General features: G+C 39.8%; 1 protein-coding gene across 2 annotated transcripts in view; it reads left to right on the plus strand.

Moving 5' to 3' along the window:
- The window catches only part of SYN2 (synapsin II), a 190,592-nt gene that overhangs the window by 116,432 nt on the left and 47,364 nt on the right, over positions 1-26,796 (plus strand). For both annotated transcript variants that reach the window (XM_028844464.2, XM_028844465.2), the window contains exons 2-3: positions 24,626-24,683; positions 25,893-25,984. In XM_028844464.2, coding sequence (XP_028700297.1) covers positions 24,626-24,683; positions 25,893-25,984 — 150 coding nt within the window. The remainder of the gene's footprint in view (positions 1-24,625; positions 24,684-25,892; positions 25,985-26,796) is intronic.

Here is a 26,796-nt window from a genome sequence, read left to right on the forward strand (position 1 = left end):
AATGAATAAATTGTGAACACGTGTGGAAAGGAGTCTTATCCCATTTTACAGATGAGGAAACAGGCCCAGAGAGATGGAAAAGCTTGCTGAAAGTACCCTGTTTTGTGATGAAACAGCTATTTATAGTTTAAGCACAAAGTAGAATAACTTTTCTCCTTTTTCTTCCTCCTTCATAGACTTTGTCTGCCGCAGGATTGTTAAGTAGCCCAGAATGCTGTTGACCCCATATAAGTTGTATTTTGGTAGAGTATGAGGAAGTTTAGGGGTCCATATTTTATCTTAAGGATATTTGTTATAGCATTATACCATCACCTTATTTATTGGGCTTGGCAAAAGTTTAACACAGTACTATCTGATAAAAATATAATGCAAATTGCAAATGTGAAATTTTAAGTTTTGTAGTAGCCACAGCAAAAAAAAAAAAAAAAAAAAAAAAAGGTGAAAGGATACAGATAAAATTAATAATATACTTTATTTAACACACTGTATCCATAATATTCTCATTTCAACATATAATCAATATAAAACAAATTGTTAACGAAATATTTTACATTCTTTTTTCATACCAAATCTTTGAAATTGGGCATGTATTTCCCCTCACATCTCACATCTCATTTGTACTTGTGGCTGATGCCACAGTATTGGAAAGCCCAGCCTTTCACCAGCTCCATTTTTCCTGCTTTTCAGTTCTGGCTTTCTAACCTTCATTCCTGTCCTCACTATATTATTTTAATAGATCTGCCTATCTTCTTTTTCTTTGGTCCCTAGAGAAGCAGGCTTATTTTCTGCCTAAGTGTCAGCTATCCTTCCTTGGTTAGGTTAAAAAAGAAAACAATAACAACAACAACTCTTCTGGCCACTATTTGAAATCAGCTAGTGCTGCCTAAACTATGCCTTTCCTTCCCTGTGAACATGCAAGTCTTTTGAACTGAGCTTCCCTGTCTCACTTTATTTATGTGTCTGCCTCTTCTGCTAAATTTTGTGCTCCCTGAGGACAAAGATAGTGTTTTATTCATTCCTGCAGTCGTAGCAACCTAACACAGCTTTTGGCCCCTGATAGAAATTTGCTGAACTTTTAATACGTGAACAAAGAAATAAGCTGCTCCTGGATACCTTGCCAGCTCTTTTTTTTCCCTCAACAGCTATTTTTCTCTCTTTACTCTCTAATAACAGTTTTTGCATCAGTGCTATGGTTTGGCACATACAGGCAACTTTTGTTATTTGTGGTTTTAATTATTTACTAGAAAACATGTAGCCATATTCCATAATTCTTTCCAGAAGCCCTTTCTTTCAGTCACCTTTCAGGTTGTCTGATTTTACCTATGTCAGGAAAGCCTTTGGGATCTTTTTGGAAGCTTTGCTCCTTAGCTGCCTATTTCTTGATTCCTGATGTCTTTCCCGGGTTCATTACCTCCTCTCTCTTTCATACCTGCCTTTGCTGTCTCTATCTGGACCTTCCCTTCACCTTGAGTTTTTTATGCAGTGTCAACCCCAATGATCTCAAGGTAGAAGCTTTCAATAGCAACTTATGAAACCACAAAATCATAGACCACTTAAGTTAGAAAGTATCTTAGAGACTCAAGTCCAAAGGTTTTCACAGTTTAAAAAACATCTAAATTTTTTTTTTCTAACAAAGATTTAGGCAGAACCCTATATATAAAGCTAGTTTAAAAAAAATGGAGCTCCTTTGGTTGAAACAAGGTTGGAGGTTCCCAGAGATACCAGGGCTCCATAGAACATGGTTTGAGAACCACTAGTCTAGTTCAAATCCCCGACAACACAAATGGGGAAACAGAGACTTAGAGAAGCTAAACACCTTGCTTAATTCACACAGCAAGCTAGTGACAGGATCTGGACTAGAACCCAGGTTTCCTTTCCAGGTCAGTGCTTTTTTAACCACAATTTTCTTTTAGAGCTTTATTTCCCAAGGGGAGGAAACAGTAACAATGAGTCTTTATTTTATTGCCCTTGATGAGATCTGACAGAGTCCACCTCTCCTTCCCCACTAGTAAGTCAGGTTGGCCCCCTCTTGTTATTGTTTTTCTCTAGGACCCAGGCTGGGGCTTGTCTTAGCCTTTGTTCTGTTCCCAGTTTTTGTGGTGCCAAGAAGGATAGGGAGAGAGCGGATTCAGGCAGGTCATGGTGGCACAGATGTTTCCTGTCCCTTAGCCAGTCTGGCTGTGTCTTTCAGAGGAAGCCAAATGCCATGGCCAGGTGTGATTTTGGGGCCTTCCAAGCCCTCGGAGGTGGTAGTTGTTTATAACCGCAATTTCCTCATTAGCTTCTGTTTTTCACAGGCCTCTAGCCACTACCTGAGGGAATACATCTCAACCTCTATCCTAGGAATCATCAATCATTCAGAGCTCTTTGTGGTCTGGCCATGACCTACCTCTGCATTTTATTTCCCAGTGTCTCCTTCATGTGTCCTATGTTTTCTCCCAGAATGCTATGTGTTCTCCGCCTTCCTTCTCATCTTCACCTATTAAAATATTATTTATCTTTCCAGTTCAAGCTTAAATGACACCTTCTTCAAGAAAACTTTCTGAATTTCCAAACTTGCGCAATCATCCTCTGTTGTAGTATCATAACTTTTTAGTCTCATCGGCCATCATTCCTTGCCTCCTCATATTTTAGGTACAGTAACTTTGCACATACCATAAGTGTTTCTAACTATCATGCCTTTGCTTATGCTATTTGCCCAGAATTCCCTCCCCTAGCCTTTACTTCACTTTTGCCTGGCTAGCTCCTACTTAAATTTAGGATAAGCTCAGGCATCACTTCTTTTAGGATGTGTTCTCTGACCCCTCCAACCTGGGTTAGGTTCTTCTCATCCTAGAGTATACCTGTCTCTTTCTGCTTACACATTATATTTTATCTGTTTGTAGCTGAGTCTCATACTATACAGCATTCCTAGAGCATCTATGCCTCCTCCTAGTTCCAGCATCTAGCAGCATCTCACTTATAGTGGATGTTTAATAAATATTTGTGGAATGAATGAGTAAATAATTGTTATGCTATTGTAATGTTTTGAGTTATTTCTGCATTTTTTATAGTTATTTGTCTACCACTAGACTACAGACTCTGTGAGCTGTCCTCACAAAGGGATTGCTCTTTACTTGTTTTTTGTTTTGTTTTGTTTTTTGCTGTACATAAGGCCTTATTCATAGTAAATGTACCAGTCAGTGTTCTCCAGTGAAAAACAATAGGAGGGAAAGAAAGAAAAGGAAGGAAGGGAGGTAAGCAGGATAGGAGGAAAGAAAGGAAGGGAAGGGAAGGAGAAAGGAAGGGAAGGAGAAAGGAAGGGAGGAAGGAAAGAAGGAAGGGAGGGAGGGAGGGAGGAGAAAGAGATAGAAAAATAGATAGAGACGTATTTTAAAGAATTGACTCAGATGATTGTGGGGGCTGGCAGGTCTAAAATCTGTAGGGCAGGCTACAGGCTGGAAACTTGGGAAAGAGCTGATACTGCAGACTTGAGTCTGAAATCTGTAAGACAGGGCAGCAGGCTGGGTTTCTGTGTTATAGTCTTGAGGCAGAACTCCTTCTTCTCTGCAAAACCTCAGTTTTTACTCTTCAGGCCTTGAACTGATTAGCCAAGACCCACATACATTTTCTAGGGTAACCTCCTTCATTTAAAGTCAACTGATTATAGATGTTATCACATCTACACAGTATCTTCATAGCAACATCTGGATGAATGTTTGACCAAACAACTGGGTACCATAGCCTAGCCAAGTTTGCACATAAAATTTAATCATCATAGTAGGTGACCAGTAAACATTTTGCTGAATTGAAGTATGCTTTTGAATTTCTTGTCTAAAGCTCAGAAAAAAGAGAACAATTTTCTTTTTTTCCCAGCAATAATTTGAACTCAATAACCTTAAAATCCTCAACTCTGAACAAAAAAATAACATTCTTTGAAATACACTGAATTTTCAAGAATTAAGAGAATCTCTGGAGGCTGAAAAAAAAACAGACTGAGCAGTAAGCCTATAAGATGTTGTGTCAGGCCTCTTGGGATATCTGTCTTGGTAACGTTGGGGCTTGGATTGTAATACCAACACAGCAAAAGGAGATAAGTTGAGTCTTCACAAGATAGAGTTAAAGCCGAGGCCCACAAGTGAGGCTGGGACCCTCAGTAAAGTGGCAGATAGGAAAAAAATCTCATCTGTATATGGAGGACAACAAGAAAGTTGTCCATCTCAGCCTATGTGCTGGACAGAAAAAAATGCTGCCTTTGAGAATTCATCATCACAGGCCTGTCTTCACTTGGACTTATACTGCATGGGTAATCTGAGGCCCCATAAGTCAGTTAATATAAAATTATGCCCAGCCATTGAAACCTTGGCGTGCTTATCAGAAGAAAACATAAACCTTCTTAAGATGTTAAAAAATCTAAATCTAAAATGGTAAAAAGATCTCTACTGTAAAATTAATAGATTTAAAATTGTTAAGAACAAGAAAGACTTTAAAAAATGAAGAAAGACCAAGATACTATGAACAGAATAAGGCAAATATGACAAATAGAATTTCTAGAAATAAAAAATAAAGTCATTGCCAATAGCCATGTAAACAGTAGATTAGACATTGCCAAAGAGAAAGCCAGTGAACTGGAAGGTAAAGCTGAAATTACCCATGATGCTTCTCAAAGAGACAGAGAGAACATGCAAGCAAGGTTAAGAGACACGGAGGATACAATGAGAAGATTCAATATGTGTCTAGTAATATTTATAGAAGGAGGGAATAGAGAGGATGGAAAAGAGGTAATATACAGAGGTAATAGTTGAAGTTTTTCCAAACGTAATGAAAGACATCAATTGGGAAGCACATCAAAGTTCCAAAAAATAAAGCCAGATCTAGACATGTCGTAGTGAAGTTGCAGAGCATCAAAGACAAAAAGTAGGTCTTAAGAGCATCCAAAGATAAAAGAGATATCCTACAAGGAATCACAACTGGACTGAGAGCAGGCAAAATAGACAAAGGAATATTGTCCTCAAAAGCTGAGAGGAAAGAACAAAACAATCTAGAATTTTCTTCTTAGTTAAGCCTTTATTCAAGAGTGACAGTAAAGCTGGGTACGGTGGCATGCAACTGTAGTCCTAGCCACTTGAGAGGCTGTGGCAAGAAGATCACTTGAGCTTGGGAGTTCAAGGCCAACCTAGGCAATGTAGTGAGACCCTGTGTCTGAAGACACACACACACACACACACACACACACACGAGGATAAGATGGAGACAATTATAGACAAGTTTAGGCTGGGCACAGTGGCTCATGCCTATAATACTAGCACTTTGGGAGTTCAAGGCGAGTGGATAGCTTGAGCTCAGGAGTTTGACGCCTGTAATTCCAGCACTTTGGGAGGTCAAGGCAAATGGATCTTGATCTCAGGAGTTCAAGACCAGCATGGGCAACATGGCAAAACCCCGTCTCTGTGAAAAATAGAAAAAATTAGCCTGGTGTGATGGTGTGTGCCTGTAGTCCCAGCTACTCAGTAGGCTAAGATGGGAGGATCGCTTGAGCCCGGGAGGTTGAGGCTACAGTGAGCCATGATCACACCACTACACTCCAGCCTGGGAGACAGAGCAAGACCCTGTCTCAAAGAAAAAAAGAAAAAAAGGCGTCAAGTTTACATCTCAAAGATCGATTCTGAAAGGACTACAAAAAGTAGATATTCTTCAGGAAGCAGGAAATTGAATCCAAAAGGAAGTAGTGACGTGAAAAAATCAAAATTGAGCAAAAAATATTGGTAAACATGTGAGTAAATCTAAAGCAAAACAAAACAAAAATAGAAAAAAAAACTTGACTGTACAAAGTGATAAAAACAATGACTAATTCAGGGCATATAAAAATGAGGTGAAATTAAAATATGGCCTAATAATATGTCACATAGGAGGAGAGTAAAGAGAGAAGGGGAGTGACCAGTCCTAAAGTATACTAAAACTAGGGAGGAGAGTAGAGCTACTGATTAAAGTTATATTTAGGTAAGTAAAGTATGTACTGTTTTAAAAAAGAAATTAAGGCTAACCACAAAAAGAATAGAAATAAAACGTGTAATTACTAGAAAATTAAAGGGAAATTACTTGTGCAAGGGACCCCGGTACAAGAAAGATGAACTCAGCATTATTTGCAATAAGAAATTTCAGAGTAAACTAAATGTTCATCATAACAGATAAATTGTGATGTATTCAAATAATAAAAATAAATAGGCCAGGGTTTTGTATTACTGTGAATACGTGTCAGAAATATAACACTGAGTGGGAAAAATGCAGGCCGTAGGCAGATAGATATAAAATAGCACCACTTATATTAAGCCCCAAACAAGCAAAACAGTACTATATTCAGTCTATGGATATATACACATGTAGTAAAACTATATAAAAACACATACAGAAACAAAGAATGTTAATTCAGAATAGTTATCCCTAGGGAAGGGATATAGAGGAATAGGATTGGGGAGGAATATGCAAGTGATTTCAACTGTGTATATTAATATAGAAAAAAATTAAGATCAAGTAGCAAATAAACAAGTGTTTGTTATATTCTTTAAATATAGCTGTATGACAAATAATGAACTTAAGTTTGCAGTAATGTATACAGCTGCTGAAGATTTTTTTTTTCTTTTCGAGATGGAGTCTCACCCTGTCACCCAGGCTGGAGTGCAGCAGCACGATCTTGGCTCACTGCAACCTCTGCCTCCCGGGTTCAAGTGACTCTCCTGCCTCCCAAGTAGTTGGGATTACAGGCACGTGCCACCATGCTTGGCTAATTTTTTGTATCTTATTCACCATGTTGGCCAGGGTGGTCTCGAGCTCCTGACCTCGTGATCCGCCTACCTCAGCCTCCCGAAGTGCTGAGACTACAGGCGTAAGCCACCACGCCCAGCCAGCTGCTGAGGATTCTAAGTTTATTTTTTCCACAGTAAGGCATAATATAAAGTGATGGAACAAATTTAATACTGCTGGGTCTGATTAAAATTTATAACTTTGAAGAAATAAACAGACTTGCATTTCTCCAAGATTCTGTTCTCCCTAAGTGGTAGTTTGTCAAGAGAAAGCTACACTGAATAAAATCTCAGAGTTGTCCAACTTCCAATACTTGCTGCTTTATTCAGGTCTGATCTGACCATCTGGAAGAATTTCATTAAGTTTTAATTATCATGCACTAAGAACATAAGCAGAGCATTTTCAAAGAGGAGCCATCATGCTGAAACTGAAAACCTTATCATAGGAGGAATGTTTGAGAGAATAGGGGTAGTGTGGCCTAAAGAAGTGGTCTCAAGGGGCCCTGTTCACTGTCCCAGACAGGATGGACGTGGACAAGAAAGAAGCAGACCAGTTTTATGTGGACAGAGCCAGAATCAAACAACAAGCTTCAAAATGGCAAATAGCCCAGTTTGAAAAAGTCAATTGTCTAAAAGTAAAAAAATCCCACAAAACACACATACAAAAAACTGAGAAATTTCTCTGATATCCCCTTGTTATAAACATTACAGAGGAGATTTTTGCATTGGGGTATGAGGTGGGATATGATGATCTCGTTTTAAGTTTCCTGCACATGAATGATAGAGACAGACTAGAGTCTTTAAGTCACTCAAGTGAAGATAGTCATATACCAAACTTGTTTACACATAAGGGGAAAGCTACTCTTGGCCTCAAGATTTTAGCTGTATTTTAGGAAACTCTCTAAAGCACAGAATCTGGAAACTGGGGAAACAATATTCAAGTAGAAATCTCGCTTCTAGAAAGCACTGTCAAGATTTCTGCTTCATCATTCCCCACATTCCAAATTATTTGCTTCATAGATCTGCCGTCCCTCTCCTGGCCCTTGGCAAACCAAGAAGCAAGGAACTGGCTTTATCCTATCCTATCCCTGTTGCCCTGTCACTTCCTCTCTGCCATATGTATATTCTGTATTATACAGTAACTGCAACACCATTTGGCAATGATTTGTGAATTTCACTTTCATGCTGCACTACCTTTGTTAAAGTCACTTGAAACACCCTTTCCACATCACATATTGAAATCCTACTGTTTAATTTCTACACTGTCAGAGCCTGAAAATATTAGAAGTCATGTGGGTAAATCCCCTCCCAAATGAAGAAAAAACAATTCAGATAAATTCCTAATGTACACAAATTTTTGAATAATGCCATATTTTAAGTGTAGTATGAAGTGGTTAATAAGATCTGCTCTGGAGTCAGTTTGCCTAGTTTCAAATCCTGAATCTGCCACCCAGTAGTTGTATGACTTTGAACAAGTTACTTAATCTCTTTGTGCCTTAGTTATCTGTAAATTTGGGAGATAATGCTATCTACCTTATATAATTGATTATGAGGATTAATTCGTAAGGTGTATAAAGTGGTTAGCACAGGTACTAGTGCTTAATAGATATTAGTTGATATTCATTTTATTGCAATTATAATTTTGGCACCTGTACTTTAGATAACAATGTACGGTACTTTCGTCCAATGCTAATTTATTTTTATTCTTCTTTGTTTTAAAGCAGGGTAAAGTCTTTCCTTCCCCCCCCCCCCACCAAGTGCCTTTCATATAGGTGAACAAATAATAGATGCCTAATCTAATCTTTGTTGCATGAATAAATTAATTAGAATTACACTATATTGAAAGGTTTATAGAATATATTTCATTACAACAGCACTACATAATGGACATCTTTTCCAAGGAATGTATCCAAACACTAGGGGTAAAAATGAACTAGGTTTTCAGGCTAACCAGTTTGAGTTGGTTTTTAAAACTACTTTTTAGAGCTTTTGAATGTGAAGTGTATTTCAATGGATCATTAGAGGTGGCTGAAAGGATGAACAAATTCACGAGAAAAGAGCGAGAACAGCACTATCTATCTTTATACTTCTCTATTAAGGCATGAGCTTACACTCTGGGCTAACCTTGGTCTAACAAAAAGGACATTGGATTGAGAAGACATCAGCTTTCCCACCGTGTGATCTTGGTCAACTTTCTCTCTTTAAGCCTCTGTTTCTTTGCCTGTGAGAGGATAGCATCTAAGGTCCATTTCTCCATTCAGAACCTGTGTGGTTCCATGTTGCTAAACTCAAGTGCATCTGGGAACCTGTGGCATGACTCTTCCAGAACAGTGCCAGTTCTCCTCCCAGCCTGCCAAAATTCAGTTGTTAGTGCCTATTCTGGTGAATAATATCCCCCTGAATTGGCACCAGTTGGAAAATTGTAGAATGGAATGTGCCACCTGGGTTTGGATTTGGAAATCCAAAGTATTGTTGCCTTGAGGTATGAGGATGTTTCTGCTGAGCCATGGTGGTGAGTAGGCTGATAATGCCAGCCATGTCAGTTTGCACTTGGACCAGGAAAAGATGATCAAGTCTCCTTTGCTAACAAAAGCAGAATGTGAGATCTCTTTCATTTCCTTGCAGCAATTTGCTCTACGAGCTGTGTACTGATGATGTGGTATTACAAACAGAATCAATGCATCAGCAAAATGATAAAAATAAAACTCCCTTGTGCTTCTATAATACTAAGCTGTTAACATTTTTTGTTTTCAGACAGCATCCCACTCTGTTGCCCAGGCTGGAGTGCAGTGGTGTGAACATGGCTCACTGCAGCCTCAACCTCCCAGGCTCAAGGGATCCTCCCATCTCAGCCTCCTAAGTAGCTGGGACTATAGACACTAGCCACCATGCCCGACAAATTTTTTATTTTTCTGTAGAGACAGAATCTCTTTATGTTGCCCAGGCTGGTTTCAAACTCTTGGACTCAAGTAATCCTCCCGCCTCAGTCTCCCCAAGTGCTAGGATTACAGATGTGAGCTACCGCGCCCAGCCAATTATTTACATTCTTTATGATACTTGATCTCACAAGCACTCTTAGTGGAAATCAGGTCCTCAGTTTCTACATCCTGTTATATCACTTAGGGATTTCTATGTGTTGAATTCCAGTCTTCTTTGATTTGGAGGAGAGTTACCTTTCCTGCTCTAAGGAGGCAGCATGGTGGAATGGAACGGGAACATGGCCTGCCTCAAACTGTTGTTCGATCTTGAACTTGTCAAATTTTCCTCTCTTCAGGCTTCTGTTTCTTCACAAGTAAAATAAGTAAAAGATCTCTAAGCAAAATTTTCCCTCTCAGAAGGCTGAGGGAATATTATCTTGTTAATTTTTCATATTATGATATGAATAATGTATAAATTCTTCAGTAATTGTTGACTTATACCTAAAATAGAACATTAAGATGGAGGATGGTCTCATCATATATTGGAAAAAACATTATTTGTCTATATTTATAAATGCCTGATCAGCATTAAAAGAATGAATTCATTTTGTTGAAATGCCCTCCATTTCAAAGAACTCACATAGGAACTTTTTTTTTTTTTTTTAACCCAGTGGTTTTTACATAAAAAGAGGAGGAAAAAAAAAAACCTAAAATGTGTGGCTGTGGTGCACTTGATACTTTACATTCTCATTTACTCATTCAGCACACATTAGGGCACTAACATGTACCAGGCGTTGTAACAGAGCTGGGCATGGGATTGATACAGTGGCTACCACCACAAGGTCGCTGTTCTCATGGAGCTTACATTTTCGTTGGGCAGATGGATAATAAGTAGTTGAAAAAATTTCAAAATAGAAATAATGAAGAATAATAAAATGAAGAATAATTAAAAATTTCAAAATAGAGATAATGAATATTATGAAGATAATATAGAGAATGATGGAGGGGGGCACAGAGGAAACTACTTTTGTTCAGATAGTCAGTAGAAACATCAGAGGGAATGGGATTTCACGCATGATTTGGCTCTCTGTTATTGATGTATAGGAATGCTTGTGATTTTTGCACATTAATTTTGTATCCTGAGACTTTGCTGAAGTTGCTTATCAGCTTAAGCAGTTTGGGCTGAGACAATGAGGTTTTCTAGATATACAATCATGTCATCTGCAAACCGGGACAATTTGACTTCCTCTTTTCCTAACTGAATACCCTTTGTTTTGTTCTCCTGCCTGATTGCCCTGGCCAGAACTTCCAACACTGTGTTGACTAGGAATGGTGAGAGAGGGCATCCCTGTCTTGTGCCAGTTTTCAAAGGGAATGCTTCCAGTTTTTGCCCATTCAGTATGATATTGGCTGTGGGTTTGTCATAAATAGCTCTTATTATTTTGAGATACGTCCCATCAATACCTAATTTATTGAGGGTTTTTAGCATGAAGGGCTGTTGAATTTTGTCAAAGGCCTTTTCTGCATGTATTGAGATAATCATGTGGTTTTTTCTTTGGTTCTGTTTACATGCTGGATTACGTTTATTGATTTGCATATGTTGAACCAGCCTTGCATCCCGGGGATGAAGCCCACTTGATCATGGTGGATAAGCTTTTTGATGTGCTGCTGGATTCGGTTTGCCAGTATTTTATTGAGGATTTTTGCATTGATGTTCATCAGGGATAAAATACCTAGGAATCCAACTTAGAAGGGATGCGAAGAACCTCTACAAGGAGAACTACAAACCACTGCTCAACGAAATAAAAGAGGACACAAACAAATGGAAGAACATTCCATGCTCATGGATAGGAAGAATCAATATTGTGAAAATGGCCATACTGCCCAAGGTAATTTATATATTCAGTGTCATCCCCATCAAGCTACCAATGACTTTCTTCAAAGAATTGGAAAAAACTACTTTAAAGTTCATATGGAACCAAAAAAGAGCCCCCATTGCCAAGACAATCCTAAGCCAAAAGAACAAAGCCGGAGGCATCACTGTACTACAAGGCTACAGTAACCAAAATAGCATGGTACTGATACCAAAACAGAGATGTAGACCAATGGAACTGAACAGAGCCCTCAGAAATAATACCACACATCTACAACCATCTCATCTTTGACAAACTTGACAACAACAAGAAATGGGGAAAGGATCCCCTATTTAATAAATGATGCTGGGAAAACTGGCTAGCCATATGTAGAAAGCTGAAACTGGATCCCTTCCTTATATACCTTATACAAAAATTAATTCAAGTTGGATTAAAGACTTAAATGTTAGACCTAAAACCCATAAAAGCCCTAGAAGAAAACCTAGGCAATACCATTCAGGACATAGGCATGGGCAAGGACTTCATAACTAAAACACCAAAAACAGTGGCAACAAAAGCCAAACTAGACAAATGGGATCTAATTAAACTAAAGAGCTTCTGCACAGCAAGAGAAACTATCATCAGAGTGAACAGGCAACCTACAGAATGGGAGTAGATTTTTACAATCTACCCATCTGACAAAGGGCTAATATCCAGAATCTACAAAGAACTTAAACAAATTTACAAGAAAAAAATCAAACAACCCCATCCAAAAGTGGGCAAAGGATATGAACAGGCACTTATCAAAAGAAGACACTTATGCAGCCAACAGACACATGAAAAAATGCTCATCATCACTGGCCATCAGAGAAATGCAAATCAAAACCACAATGAGATACCATCTCATGCCAGTTAGAATGGCGATCATTAAAAAATCAGGAAAAAACAGGTGCTGGAGAGGATGTGGAGAAATAGAAACACTTTTACACTATTAGTGGGACTGTAAACTAGTTCAACCATTGTGGAAGACAGTGTGGCGATTCCTCAAGGATCTAGAACTAGAAATACCATTTGACCCAGAGGTCCCATTACTGGGCATATACCCAAAGGATTATAAATCATGCTACTATAAAGACACATGCACACATGTTTATTGTGGCACTATTCACAATAGCAAAGACTTGGAACCAACCCAAATGTCCAGCAATGATAGACTGGATTAAGAAAATGTGGCACATATACACCATGGAATACTATGCAGCCATAAAAAAGATGAGTTCATGTCCTTTGTAGGGACATGGATGAAGCTGGAAACCATCATTCTCAGCAGACTTTCGCAAGGACAGAAAACCAAACACCACATGTTCTCACTCATAGGTGGGAACTGAACAATGAGAACACTTGGACACAGGAAGGGGAAACATCACACTCTGGGACCTGTTGTGGGGTGGGGGGAGGGGGGATGGATAGCATTAGGAAATATACCTAATGTAAATGACAAGTTAATGGGTGCAGCACACCAGCATGGCATATGTATACATATGTAACAAACCTGCATGTTGTGCACATGTACCCTAGAACTTAAATAAATAAAAGGACATGAAGTAAAAAAAAATAAACATAGGATGGAATATGTGAGCTGAGACTTACACATTAAAAAAGATGCAGGACATGCAAAAATCTGAGGGAAAGAAGTACAAAAGCCCAAGAGGACAGATAATGTTTCAGGAATACATTAAAGGCAGAGTCATTTAATTCTAACAAACTTTGGAAATGGATATTGTCCTTACCTTATAGATGAAGAAACAAGGAAGTAAAAGAGCCCAAGTTCAGACAGCAAGTAGAGGACCTGAGATGTAAACCCAGATTAGTCTGGCTCTAAAATTCACACTCTTCCCACTGTGCCACTCAGCAGTTGATGAAAATGCAACGTTTCTGAGTGGGCATGAAGAACTTGTTTCTGTGTAACATGGTGGGGAGGGCACTCTTCCTTCATTTTGATTCAGGGAGTGTTTATACCCCAGCCAGAACATGTAAATGGCTATTCGTTTTTGTCATTTGATGTATCGTGTATTTTTGTGTGATATTGTTTTGTGTATTACAGTTCCTTGTTCCCTTAAGTCCCAGGTGGGCAGGTGTCCTCTGCTGGGAATCAAGAAATAGGTCTTTACTAAGAGTGTTGTTATGGGCTGAATGTTTGTGTCCCCCAAATTTGTATGTTGAAGCCCTAACCCCTAATATGGCATTTGGAGGTGGGGCCTTTGGGAGGTGATTAGGTTGAGATGAGGTCAGGAGAGTGGGGCCCTCACGATGGTGTTAGTGTTCTCATAAGAAGAGAGGCCAGAGCTTGCTCACTGTCCTTCACATGTGAGGACACAGAGAAGGCAGCTGCAAGCCAGGAAGAGTGCCCTCACCAGGAACTAAATCTGCTGGCACCTTGATCTGGACTTTCTAGCCTCCAGATCTATGAGAAATAAATGTTTAAGCCAGCCAGTCTATGGCATTTTGATATAGCAGCCCAAGTGTGTGTGTATACGTGTGTGTGTATGAGTATACATAGGTATATGTGTGTCTGTACATACATACACAGAGAGATGAGTATGCATCTCTGTGTGTGTGTGTGTGTGTGTGTGTGTGTGTGTGTGTGTATTTTAAAGAATTGGCTTTCACAGTTATGAGGCTGAGAAGTCCCAAGATCTGCAGTGGGCAAACGGGAAACCTAGGGGAGCTAATGATAGTTCGAGTCCAAGTCTGAAGGTCTGAGAACTGGGAAAGCCAATGGTGTAAGTTTCGATCTGAGTCCAAAGGCAGGAGAAAAGAAATTTTACTAGCTCTGCCACCTAGTAACTGCTGCCTTTAAGCAAGTCAGTTAATTCATCTGAGCCTTATTTTTCTGTAAAACCAGTGCTTGCTTGAAGACAGGCAGAAAGAGCAAATTCTCCTGTACTCTACATTTTTGTTCTAATCAGACCTTCAGTGGGTTAAATGATGTCCATCCTCAGTGGGGAGGGCAATCTGCTTGACTCAGTCTACTCATTCAAATGTTAATCTCATCCAGCAACACCCTCACAAACACTTTTAGAAATAATGTTTAAACAAATATCTGGGCACCTGTGGCCTAGTCAAGTTAACACATAAAATTAACTATCATAGGTGTGCTTTGTGTAAGGCAGTGGTGAGTGTGAGGTTGAGTTGTTGGAGAATAGGAAGGAAGTATAAGACACAGTATGCACTATCAGGGGGCTTCTGATACAGTGGAGAAAAGAGACACAAATTAAAAATCAGCTGATGATACTAGACTGTCTGTTTAAAGTGACAAATCAGCAGGTCTCAGACTAGGCTTCCAGAAGGAGGAGAAACTACTGCAGGAGGGGAGGTCAGGGAAGATTTCCTAAGGAGGCAGAACTACTTTTGGACCTCAAAGAACGATGGCAGGGGTGATTTCACTGTGGTCCAAGGCACAGGGGTTGGGAAGCTGTCTGAATTATAGAAGGAGTATGGCAGGGCTCCTGCATATGCTTATGCAGGTTGTTCACTGTACAAGGACATCTATCTGAGGAGACAAGTAGGGGCTGGGATGCAGCCCCACATTCTGCTCACCAATCCACGTGCCCTGGTGCAGGAGGGCGTCCTGCAGGCATCCTGAGGAAGAGGTGCCTTTTTCTAATTCCTATGGAGACTCTGAAGCAGACTTAGAAGAGATTAGTTTCAAACAGAAGGGTGAGGCCAGATCATGGAGGACATTTCCTTGTATCTAGACTGCTACCAAAGGATGGGAACATGCAGCTCTGGTGATAGCTGTGACTGTGGGTGTGATTCGTGACCGTACAGTGGAGGTAGAGCTGCACTATTCACGATGCTAGGAGCCTTACATATCTGACATAAAATAAAGCCAAATCTTCAAAATTGTATTTGCCTGCTCTTTCTTCAAAGCAAACTTGATAACTGACCCACTTTGCTCCAATATCAAATCAGCGTGATTTAATTTTATAAGCCAGTCATGGAAAGAAAATCTGTCCCATGACTCCAAAGCATTCTGTTCTGTAGCTCCACTATAATTACAGACAAATGCATCTAATCTTCCCGTCATGTGTTCTCCTGAGTTACAGGGTTCTTTTTTTTTTTTTTTTTTCTGTATCTGATAATCTCGTTATCTTGTGATACTGCATCATTTAATTATTCCCCAAAATAGAGATCTTCAGAAAATCTGTTCAAAAAAAAGTGATTTGCTGTTCCCAACTGAAATCACAGCTGGGATGTTTACACAGAAATTAGTTATTTTCAGATCTTTGGGATTGCTGCTTTTCTTAAGGGATCTCATCTGCCACATAAGGCTGTTGAAGCCTCCCACAGGTCACCTGATGAAATTTCATAAACTCCAGAGAAGGACTAAGTGGGCATTCACAAAGGTCTTCAAGCCTAGGACTCTGTATCAGATTGAGCCTGGTTGCTCTCTTTGATTTTTTTTCTTTTTTCTTTTTTGAGACAGGGTTTTACCATGTTGGCCAGGCTGGACTTGAACTTCTGGGCTCAAGTGATCCTCCAGCCTCAGCCTCCCAGGTGGTTTGAACTACAGGCACATGCCATAGCACTCAGCTGCTTTATGATACTAACCTCCAAATATCTAGCTGTGTTCAGTAACTCTATAAACATTTCATGTGTCAAACAGTAGGACAGGCTTTGGTAACACAAAATGAATAGAGCAGAATCCTCACCTAAGGAAGTATATGGTCTCTAAACTTGCTCATCAAAAGAGTTGGAATTTAATTTTACTAGCTCTGCCACCTACTAACTGCTACCTTTAAGCAAGTCAGTCGATTCATCTGAGCCTCATTTTTCTATAAAACCAGTAACATGAAGATGATATTCTTGTAAGAAGCATATTGTGAGGATTAATTTTGGTGGTCTGAGCTGAGTGATTTGATTTGTATAGGGTCACTCAGTGTTTGTTTGGTTTTTCTTTCCCTCCTCCTACACACCCGTGTGTTGCCTTTGTATCTTTACCTTTATAGACTGAAGAAGACTCATTATTTTAGCTTTACTAAAATCAGAGCCATTTCATTTTGTTCTGTTTTTCTCTGGACCATTTCTACTTTCATCATGTCACTTGTGTCCAGGTGAGTGGACCTAATACGCTGTATCACAAACAGGAAAGCATTATAGCTTGTACAAGATGGGGTTAGGGCATGAGTAGCCCTTTATGTTGGATTTCCATAAGCTTTCTAGTGATAACTAACATTTTTTCACCTTTCACTCTCTCTGTCTTTTTGGTTTTTGCCTGTTACAGTTCACAGGACTGTCTTCAGGAAACAATGTTCTGTCATTCCAGGTTCCTTTACCGGATTGTAGTTGAGCATTCCAGTTCATGATCCTCTGATAAGATTATTTCCCCTGAATATGTTTTCTTACACTTAGTCACATTAAAACTCCTCTGCCACTTTTCTGCCCACGTCCACATCTTCTTTCAGTTTACCCCTAATCATCTTGGCATTTTAATCCCTGGAAGAGCTGAATGCCATCGGCAACCTTGGCAATTTCCCCATGCACTGTTTTCCAGATCATTTATATGAATGTTAACGAAGACACCATGCAGCTTGCTCTTTATGTAAGAAGTCCCTTACTTGCAGAGCATTTGATATAACAATTTAATCAGTGAATTAATAATATCAAGGACCAGCCACAGAATGTTGCCTTTATCTGGAAAAGTACTAATGTCTTCCTATTCTTTGTTTCTTATTCTGAACCAAACCAATTATCCATAACAGAAATTTCTCCAGGTACTGAAAGTTTTATGGTCCATAAATTAGATAACAAATCCAAATTTGAGTTGGGAACCCCTTCAATGTAGGGCCTGACTATTTGAGGCCTTATTTATGTCTCTGTTCCCGAACATCTACAGGGAGAGTTCTATAAAGTGTTATGTCATTTCATTAAATCTGATTTTTTAAATGTTGCGGTCATTTCCTAGCTAGCTACTAAGCTCCTAGACCTAATCAATCAAGTGATTAATTGAATTGTCAGGTGAGTGCTGTGCAATAGGTGCCAAGTGCCAGTAAAATAGAAAATCTTGAAGTCTGGTTACTACACTGGCTTCTGAAATGATCTTAAGCACTGATTCATTCCCTTCAGTCTTCTCCACATTCCAGAGAAAGCAGTCTCTCAGATCTTAGGCATATCTGACCGTATGATCTCTCTGCTTAAAATCTTTGAGTATATTCTGAGACAGTTGGGAAAACTTGAATACAGATCAGTAAAGATGTTAATAAAAATTGTTAATTTTGTTTGGTGAGACAATGGCATGGTACTTATATTTAAAAAGTCATTATTCCAGAATAGGCAAATTAATACAGACAAAGTAGATTAGAGATTACCTGGGACTGAGGGGAGAAGAGAATGGGCACTTATTGCTTATTGGCTACAGAGCTTTTGTTTGGGATGATGAAAACGTTTTGAAAAATAGATAGTGGTGGTGGTTGCACGACATTGTGAATACCACTGAAGTGTATACGTAAAAGTGGTTAAAATGGAAAATGTTATGTCTGTTTTGCCACTGTAAATCATACAAGTAAGAATCACTAACAGAGAGAATACTTAAAAATTGACAGGGTAAATGACATGATGTTTGGGATTTGCTTTAAAATACTCAAACCATAGTCTCAACAACAAAAACAGTGAGGGTAATAGATGAAAAAGATTGGTAAAATGTTGATGACTATTGAGGATATTTCTGCAATGAAAACTTGTGAAAAATCATTTGGAGACTAGCCCTCATTCCCAGAGACTCCACCTGACATTTAAAGCCCTTTGGCCTCTTCCCTGCCTCAGGAATCTCCGGTCTTCACTGCTCAGCCAGCAGTGTGCTGGGCCTCTGTAGTGCTCAGAGCCCCACCCAAGCTTCTGTGTCTTTGCCCTTACATTTCAATTCTACGTCCTCCTTCCTATGTGGCTAATTCCTACTCATTCTTTAAGACTCAGTTCAGTCTTTCTGGAGCATTCCTAGGCTTCTCCAGGCAGGGAGAATGGCTCCCTCCTTCGGGTTCCCATAATGCTGTGCTTGTATGTCTGCTACAGTTGATACCCTGAATTCCAATCTTTTATTTTTGTTTCTGTCTCTCCACTGACATATGAGGTAGAGGAAACTTTCTTTCCACTGTACATCCTCCTGGACTATATGAAACTTTCATTATTGTTTTAGTTGTGTGCTTAAAATTGTTTTTAAAGGAAAAGATTGAAAGGTGGAAATGTGAATGCTAGATGTAAATCTGAAGAGTTGAGCGGGAACTTAGCAATGACTGCCATATTGATACTGGTGTCCTTTTGTAGACTGTGCTTTCTGTACTTTGTGACCACTTATGGTTGCCAATTTTTATAGTTCCAGCACCTATACCACTGGGTGCTCAGTAAATTTTTGCCGAATTTACTGACAAATCACAGCGTTTCTTTCTATAGGTTGCAAAAGCTAGCTATCCAGCTTCTTTGAGGGAGGGAAGTGGATGCATACTTTTTAGAAGAAACAGTTAATCTTCGGATATGGTTTTTCAGAGCAGCATAAAGCAGCTGGAGGGATACCCCTGTGCCGGTAGAGTCTGTGGCTATTCAGCCAGAGTAGTGAGTGGTGAGCTGTCTGCAATTAGCTGCAGTACTCATCTTGCCAGTGGGTGGCGGCAGGCGCTCACAAACTTGCACCAGAACAGGCAGGCTTGATTTTTACCCTAACAGTGTAAGTGGGGAAATAGGAATCTCCTACTATTTCTAGTTTATTTTCTAACTTCTTGAAGCCTTCAGATGTTTGGTTGAAAGAACAAGGCCTGAGTCAGAGTCAGTAAGAGCCAGAAACTAGCATCTTGTTAAAGGTAAATGTCTAGACAGTGCTAGGTATTTACTAGGTGCTGGACTATTTCCAGAGCTCTGGCAAAGTCTTTTCTTCCCTAAATGCCTTCTGGAGTATGTGAATCCATCTTTAGTGCTGTCATCTTCTAGCCTGAGATTTGATACTTATGCAAATTCCAGTCATCTTGGGAGGATTTATACTCTAGGCTGTTTCAGGTCCATTAGCTCCAATACAGACAGAGATTGAAAACAGATTTTCATTTGGGGAAGGAGAAGGAGGAAAGAACTTGACCGTCAGGATTGACACATGTGAGAAGAAGATGGCAGGGCCTGCAGAAATAGGCTGCGTCCTGAGGGTGCTCTCTTCTGGTTTTCTCTAGTGGTCCAGCCCAAACCACCACTCCTAATATCCCAGTTAATAAGCAAGTCCTGATTGTGAGGCTACTAAGTCACAGCTCTGTGAAGGATTTGGAAATTTATGGATATAATTATTATATTTGTACAGGCCTAGAGTATATAATCAAACAAGAAGACATAATCAGTATTTAAAATCAAAAATTTTCTGAAAAATCCAAGATTCACATATGGATCATCCCTGCTCTGAAGCATTGTCATATAATCTAGTGGTCTGAGGCATAGGTGGGGAAGCAGTGTCTGATTATCAGACAACTGACCTTGAAAGGTGGTATCAGATGATGATGCTGTGAGCCAAATATCATGAGCAGACAATAAATGTGATGAAAATTCAGAAAAGGAAGAAGCCATGTTGGTCGTAGTCATATTAAAACAGCATATGTTTGCTGCTTTTTGCTAGCAGTGCCTCATATTTGCATAAATTTCAGCACTTCCAAAACTTTCATGTCATCTGATTTCATTAAATCTTCACAACCACCTGTGAGCCAAATATTATTAAATGAGGTAAAATACATAAAACACTTAGAACAGTAGTTAGTACGTCACAGGTGTTCACTACTAAGATCACTATTAGCCTTATTTTATGAATGACACAACTAAGACTCAGAGAGGCATTACTTGCCCAAAGTCACACAGCTGAAAAGTGGTAGAAGTAGGCCTGAACTCGGCTTCCTTGGCTTCTATTTCTAGAACTCTTTCTCCATTATCCCATGCATAAAAGAGGGCGTATTTAAGCTAGGCTTGCCTGGTTTGGGCCAAGTTTTGTGGGGGAGTCAGGAGAGAAGTCTCTGAAATCGTATTCCTCAGCCTCACAAGCCCTAGTTGGTAGGTGGATGGGAATTGATGAAAGTATTAACTTCCTTGATTAACGAGTTAAATCTAGAAGCTTTTGCTCATTTTAGCAATAAGGGGAGATGATGGTTCATTACCTGGTCCATCAAGGAAGCTGCAAGCCATTAAACTTACATAGATCCTCAGCTGCTAGGCTTGTTAAGAAAAATGTTACAATAGGGGGAAATTGACAATACAGGCACTACAGATATTTTTAGTCTGTGTTTCAAGGATGTACATCTTGGGTTTTGTTTAGGATTGAGCACAAGGGGATGAATTTAGATTTATGTGACAAGACTGCCAATCAGAAAGTTCATATTGGTGGGGCATGGTGGCTCACTCCTATAATCCCAGCACTTTCAGATTCCAAGGTAGGATTGCTTGAGCCCAGGGGTTCAAGAACAGCCTGGGCAACATAGTGAGACCGTGTCTGTACAAAACAAAATTTAAAAATTAGCCTGGCATGGTGGCATGTGCCTGTAGTTCCAGCTACTCAGGAGGCTGAGGCAGGAGGATCACTGGAGCTCACTCAGGCAGTCGAGGCTACAGTGAGCCATGATTGCACCACTGCACTCCAGCCCGCGCAACAGAGCAAGATCCTGTCTCAAAAAAAAAAAAAAAATTCCATACTGGGCATCTTATCTGTTCCTATCGTATGCAGGGGACTATGTGGGAAAACTAAGGGAAGCGGAGTAGTTTTCCGAAACTTTCAAATGCTGGTAAGAGTGGTGTCATTTTTTTCTTGGGTGGGGGACAGTTTGGGAGTATCAGCAAAAACCATAACAGTGTCTGTTCCTTGCACCAGCGTTTCTGTCATAAAATAGTTATCCTATGGCTATATTTTTAAATGTAAGCCATTATAGCACTGTTTGTAATAGCAAAAACAAGAAACTAGAAATCTAATGTGCTCACCAATATATAATGCCAATACCAATAAATGCTTACCAATAAATACTGTATATCCTTCAAATGGAATTTCATGCAACCATTAAAAAGGAAGAGGCCCATCAATATGTGCTGAAAGCATATCACTAAGATATATTTTTAAGTGCAAAAAACAAAAATTTTTAAAAAATTTATGTAGCATGCCATATGTATATGTTTGAAGCATATATGTATGCAGGTATATCCACACATTTTTCCCCCTCCACTGGAAGTATATGCTTATAATTGATAATTAGAAGTATATGTGATAAGAGAGGAATGGGAAAAAAGAACATTTTACTTTTTGTTTTATCCTCTTATATAATTTTATAGATAGATCGACTAGTTTAACCACACAATATACTATTTTTTAAAAAAATTTAAGCCTCTGTAAGGTAACACAACCAGGAAAGGATACAGCTAGAATTCACACCCCAGATTGTGATTCCAGAGCCCATCCTCTGGATTCCAGCACAGTGCCCTGTACTAGTGTTCTCTTAGTATCAGGAAATACTTCTATCATTTGCTAGCAAATTACACAATTTTTCATGAAAATACCTAGAATCAAAATGTCCCAGAGCCTGGAGCTGCAAGAATGTGCTCATTCTCCAGAAGAGGGCTCTGTACCTCATCTGCCGGCCATCTTGGCTCCTTTTCTATAAGGTTGTGGCTCAGCCAAGAGAGGTCAGTGACCCTGGGCCAGGAAACACACACTGAGATTTCCAACAGGACAGATTACCTTAAGGAAAAGGCATTAGGATAGCTAGAGAGGTGGGGGAGGAGGGAAGGCATGAAAACAGTTCATTAGCCAACTTGGTCAATGGGCAGGTGCAGGAAGTGGCAGAAAAACCCAGCCAGAATCTATAAATATACTTCAATATCAGTGTTCAAAACCCACAACATAAATGAGTGAATTAAGAAACTTGGCAGCATTTAAGCACCTAGATATAAACTCTTAGTTCTAGCCTTAACTTCCATGAACTTTTCTGATTTGGGCATGTTATTTAATTGTCCTGGGCTTCAGTTTCCCTATCAGCCAAATGGACCACACTATCTCTCCTGGCTCCTTCACAGAGTTGTGAGGAACAACTAGGGCAAGGAACATGCTTTGCAAATGCACGGCATCGTACCAAATGAGAGGTTATTGTTAATGTCTCTGAGATTTAACTCACAGAAGGAGAGCTATTTTGAGACAGGAAAATAGGAGGAAGCATCAGAAAAGCATTGCTGATAACAAGGTAGACATACCTCACCAATGAAAGAAAGGGATCTCATGGGTCATTCACTCCAGTTCCTCCTTTTTATAGTCATGGACACAAACCTGCAGACTCCAAGGTCTGTAGAGAAGTGATAGTGCCATACTAGACTCTCTTAGTTAAACCTGTAAATAAAATGCAATAGTAGCCAAAGAAATATATATATACTACAGGGATATACTACAGGGCCCCTGCCTGAGGGGCTCGCTGAGCTGTGAATGTTGATCAGGGTCCTGGAAACAAGCTGGTGTGAAGCTTAATAAGAAATTGGGGCAGAGGTGGGGGATGGACTTAAGTGGTCCAGCTCCAGGATGGCTGAGTGCCTCAGAGGAGCAATTTGAGGGTGGCCAGGGACTTGGATAGGACAAATGACAACTTCCTAGAACGGGGTGTTCCAGAACCCATAGAGAAAAGGAAACAGCCTGGCCTCGTCCAGGGTAGTTGACAGGAACCAGGGTAGGAAGTATTTGTAGTGGGACTAGCGCTCACATCATTAAGTCCCTTGTGAGTGGAAGAAGGAAAATGGGAACAAATGCAATGCAGCACACACAGGGCAAGTCCGTTTTTGTGGTGGTGTGAGCAGAGAAGGAGAGGCTAAATCAATAGAGGGAGACAGTGCCTGCAATGTGAAGGGCAGTGGGCTCAGAGTGCCACAGACTTGGCTGTGAATACTAGCTCTGCCGATAACTTGCTATAGGGCCTTGAATACACCATTTTCAATTCTGAATCTTGGTTTCCTTGTTTCTGAAATGAAGATCTTTCTCTGTATCTTACATATTGTTAGGACTAAATGAGATGTTCTTGAAAACGACTCGCATGTAATTCCTAGAACATGATGCCCAATAAATACTGGTTTATTCCTTTATTTTGGGGAGAGACTCCCAAAAAATTTCCAATGAAATATTACGTTGGAAATTTCAAGCACTGGAAAAGCAAGCTCAACCTACCTAACAGGTAGAGTGTGGAAAGGCCCTTTTGACAAATGGAGAACCAGCCGAAATGGACAGATAAGGAAATCTAATGTAGGGGGGGCAGGTTAGAAGCAAAGTAGGAATATAAGTATAAAAATATCTGCTTATAAGGGATTAATTACTTATTACAAGGGATTAATTAATGCATTAATGTGAGGGTCCTCTAGATCTGTGACAAACTGGGAAGATACTGTGTACTGTGTAACTCACCTTGACCCATTTTCTTGACTGCTCAGAAATATGGGCTAAGTTTTGTGTTCAAATGCAGTGGCTTTCCTCAGTCTTTTCCCGCTACCTTCTATTTTGATCTAATTAATTTCCTCGCATTCATTGATTGTTCCTTAATCCTCATTTTGTTGGTTATATTTTTAAATTAATAATGGCCTCGGGTCCTCTTTGCATGGGTATGAAGAAGTAAAGTGATAACAGTTTCTTTAAAAACTAGAAATCCAAGGGTGGATACCAAATAGAAAACCATAGTAAAATGAAGGATCAAGGAAAAAAGGAAATTATAGAAATGTATAAAGCTGACCTAGCCTTTACTAAGAATAAAATTGGGGAAATCCTTATTTCTAGATGTGTTTTATAGCCAAAAGACCAGAGATGTTATGACAAAACCCAATAATGAAAGGATGTTTTGTATTATTTTATAGATGGGTAAATTGAGGCTAAAAGAGAGGAAATGGTTTGTCTTGTGGTGATCTCATAGCAGAATGAGGTTCAGAACCCAGGTCTCTTGACCCTCATTCTGGAGATCTGTCTGCTGTGGTCCTCTTCTTTGTAATAGTAAATGTCTGACTTTAAATACTTGCACAAAACTAATTTGTGTGGGTTTATTCCTTTCTCCAGGGCCAAGTGCTTTCGGGGCAAAAAAGTCCTTGGAGATTATGATATCAAGGTGGAACAGGTAATCAGCCTGAAGCCCAGAGCTGCATCTGCATCATCACGGTTTCCTCTTGGCATGCCAGAGTGAACCATGTCGTTCTGCTGAGTGGAATACTGTGTCCATCATTGAGTTCTGGACTCTGCGTTTCCTCTCTCTCCCGTCCTTTCCCCAGGACCTTTCTCTCTGTGAGGCATGGTCCTGGAGTCTGTGTCTTTTCATTTCTCTGATTCCTTTTTATGGCTCTGGTGTCTGTAGATGAGCAAGCAGTTTGGTTCTTAGGACCCTCTTACAGTGTAAGTTTCCCAGAGTGAGGAAAACCTTAGAGGAATGTCTTCCCAGGACATTGCACTTTACCTCCATATTGTTGGTGGCAAGATACTTCTTGGTAGGCACATGTCTGCCATTCAGGTATGCTGCCCCCAGTGATGGTTCCTCTGGGCCTGAGGCTATACTTTAGAGGAAACATAGAAAAGAACACTTTCTTAATACAGTGAAGCACTGAAAGCCCTTTTTTCTTTTTTCTTTTCTTTTTTTTTTTTTTTACCTTCCTCCATCCTTTGCTTCATAATAAATAGTGATTGGGTCCATTTGGGGAAGAGGAGGATGTTCAGTTTCAACAATGCATGTATTTCCTATGTGATAAAAGAAGTTACTCATCATTCATTATACAGTGTGTTATGATTTACTGACTGTCTTCAAACAACTTGTTAGATAGGCAAGATTGATAAAAATTATTCCCATTTTATAGATTGGGAAAACTGAAACCCAGAGAGGACAAGTAACTTGCTTAATGTTTTATACAGCTGTGTAGGGGGAAGTAGAACTAAAACCTAGTTGGCTAAATTTAAACCTAGTGCTTTTATATTGAAACTGATAAAAGGACACTTGTATCAGTCCACATTATCGCTCTGTAGAGAACCAGCACAAAGGATGCTGGGCTGGGAGTTAGAGGACCGGATTTTTGCTCCTTTCTCTGCCAATGATAAGTTTTGTTTGTCCTGAAAAGTTACTTAACTGCTCTGAGGCTCAGTTTCCTCCTTTGGTAAATGGGGATAATTATCTCTGTCCCACCTTCATCACAGTGTTGCTATGAGAATTAGACTAACTCAGTATGTGAACATGTTTTGAAAACTGTATATAAATGTTCTGTGGTGGGGATGTTGCTGCTGCTATGTAGAGGACTTGCCAAAGTCAGGATTGTGAACTTATTCCCCTGTTATTATTTTCCAGGCAGAATTTTCAGAGCTCAACCTGGTGGCCCATGCAGATGGCACCTATGCTGTGGATATGCAGGTTCTCCGGAATGGCACAAAGGTTGTCCGGTAAGGGTCTTTCTGAACTCAGGGTCATTGTGACTGTCTCCAGAGTTACTACCTCTGGCTCAAAGAGGTGGTTTCTAAGTCAGGTGTTGGAGTGAGATAGCAGTACTATGTATGGTATACAGAACTTAATGATGTGTGTTCGGCAAAAGTAGTAGAAAAGGCAGAGAAAGCCAGCTTCTTGCTGAGCTTAGTCCAGTGGTAGAGAAAGCAACTTAAGCTTCACAGACTCAGAGCTCACTTAGAGACAACTGGATTCCTTATAGGATTATTTCCCCCCACCCCTTCAGCCAGTGCAGCTCCGTGCTTTTATCCTGCACACATTTCCGTTGGAAAACAGGGTACCATTGCTTTAAAACAAACAAACCTGAAAATGTCTGATGTAGTTCAGCCTTCCATTTTACATTGATTTGCTTAGGTTCCCCTAGTGAGTTGTGGCAGAGCCGTGTCTTCTATGTGAGATCCCTTGACTCTCCATCCTGTATTCTTTCTATATTCCTCATTCCTGGGAACTCCTAAGTCTGATAGAAAAACCTAGGGCTGGAAGAGACATGGTGGGTGGAAGAAAATAAGCAATTATTGAGCACTTACATGCCAGGTGGTATGCTGGATGCCATATAGATGTGATGTTGTCATACTCACAGAATTTTGTGAGGGAGGTAATGAGAATTCCAGATTGGAAGGTGGTCAAGCGGGGAGAGGGGGCGGTGGGAAATGGTTTCAACAAGTGTTATTCTTCCCAGGAGTTCAGTATGGCTTCAGGTTTTCAGACATCAGTCTTGTTCCAAGAAGAGATTTCACCTCACTCTTCCCTA

The sequence above is a fragment of the Macaca mulatta genome, chromosome 2 (genome assembly GCF_049350105.2).
Source record: "Macaca mulatta isolate MMU2019108-1 chromosome 2, T2T-MMU8v2.0, whole genome shotgun sequence".
NCBI lineage: Eukaryota > Metazoa > Chordata > Mammalia > Primates > Cercopithecidae > Macaca > Macaca mulatta.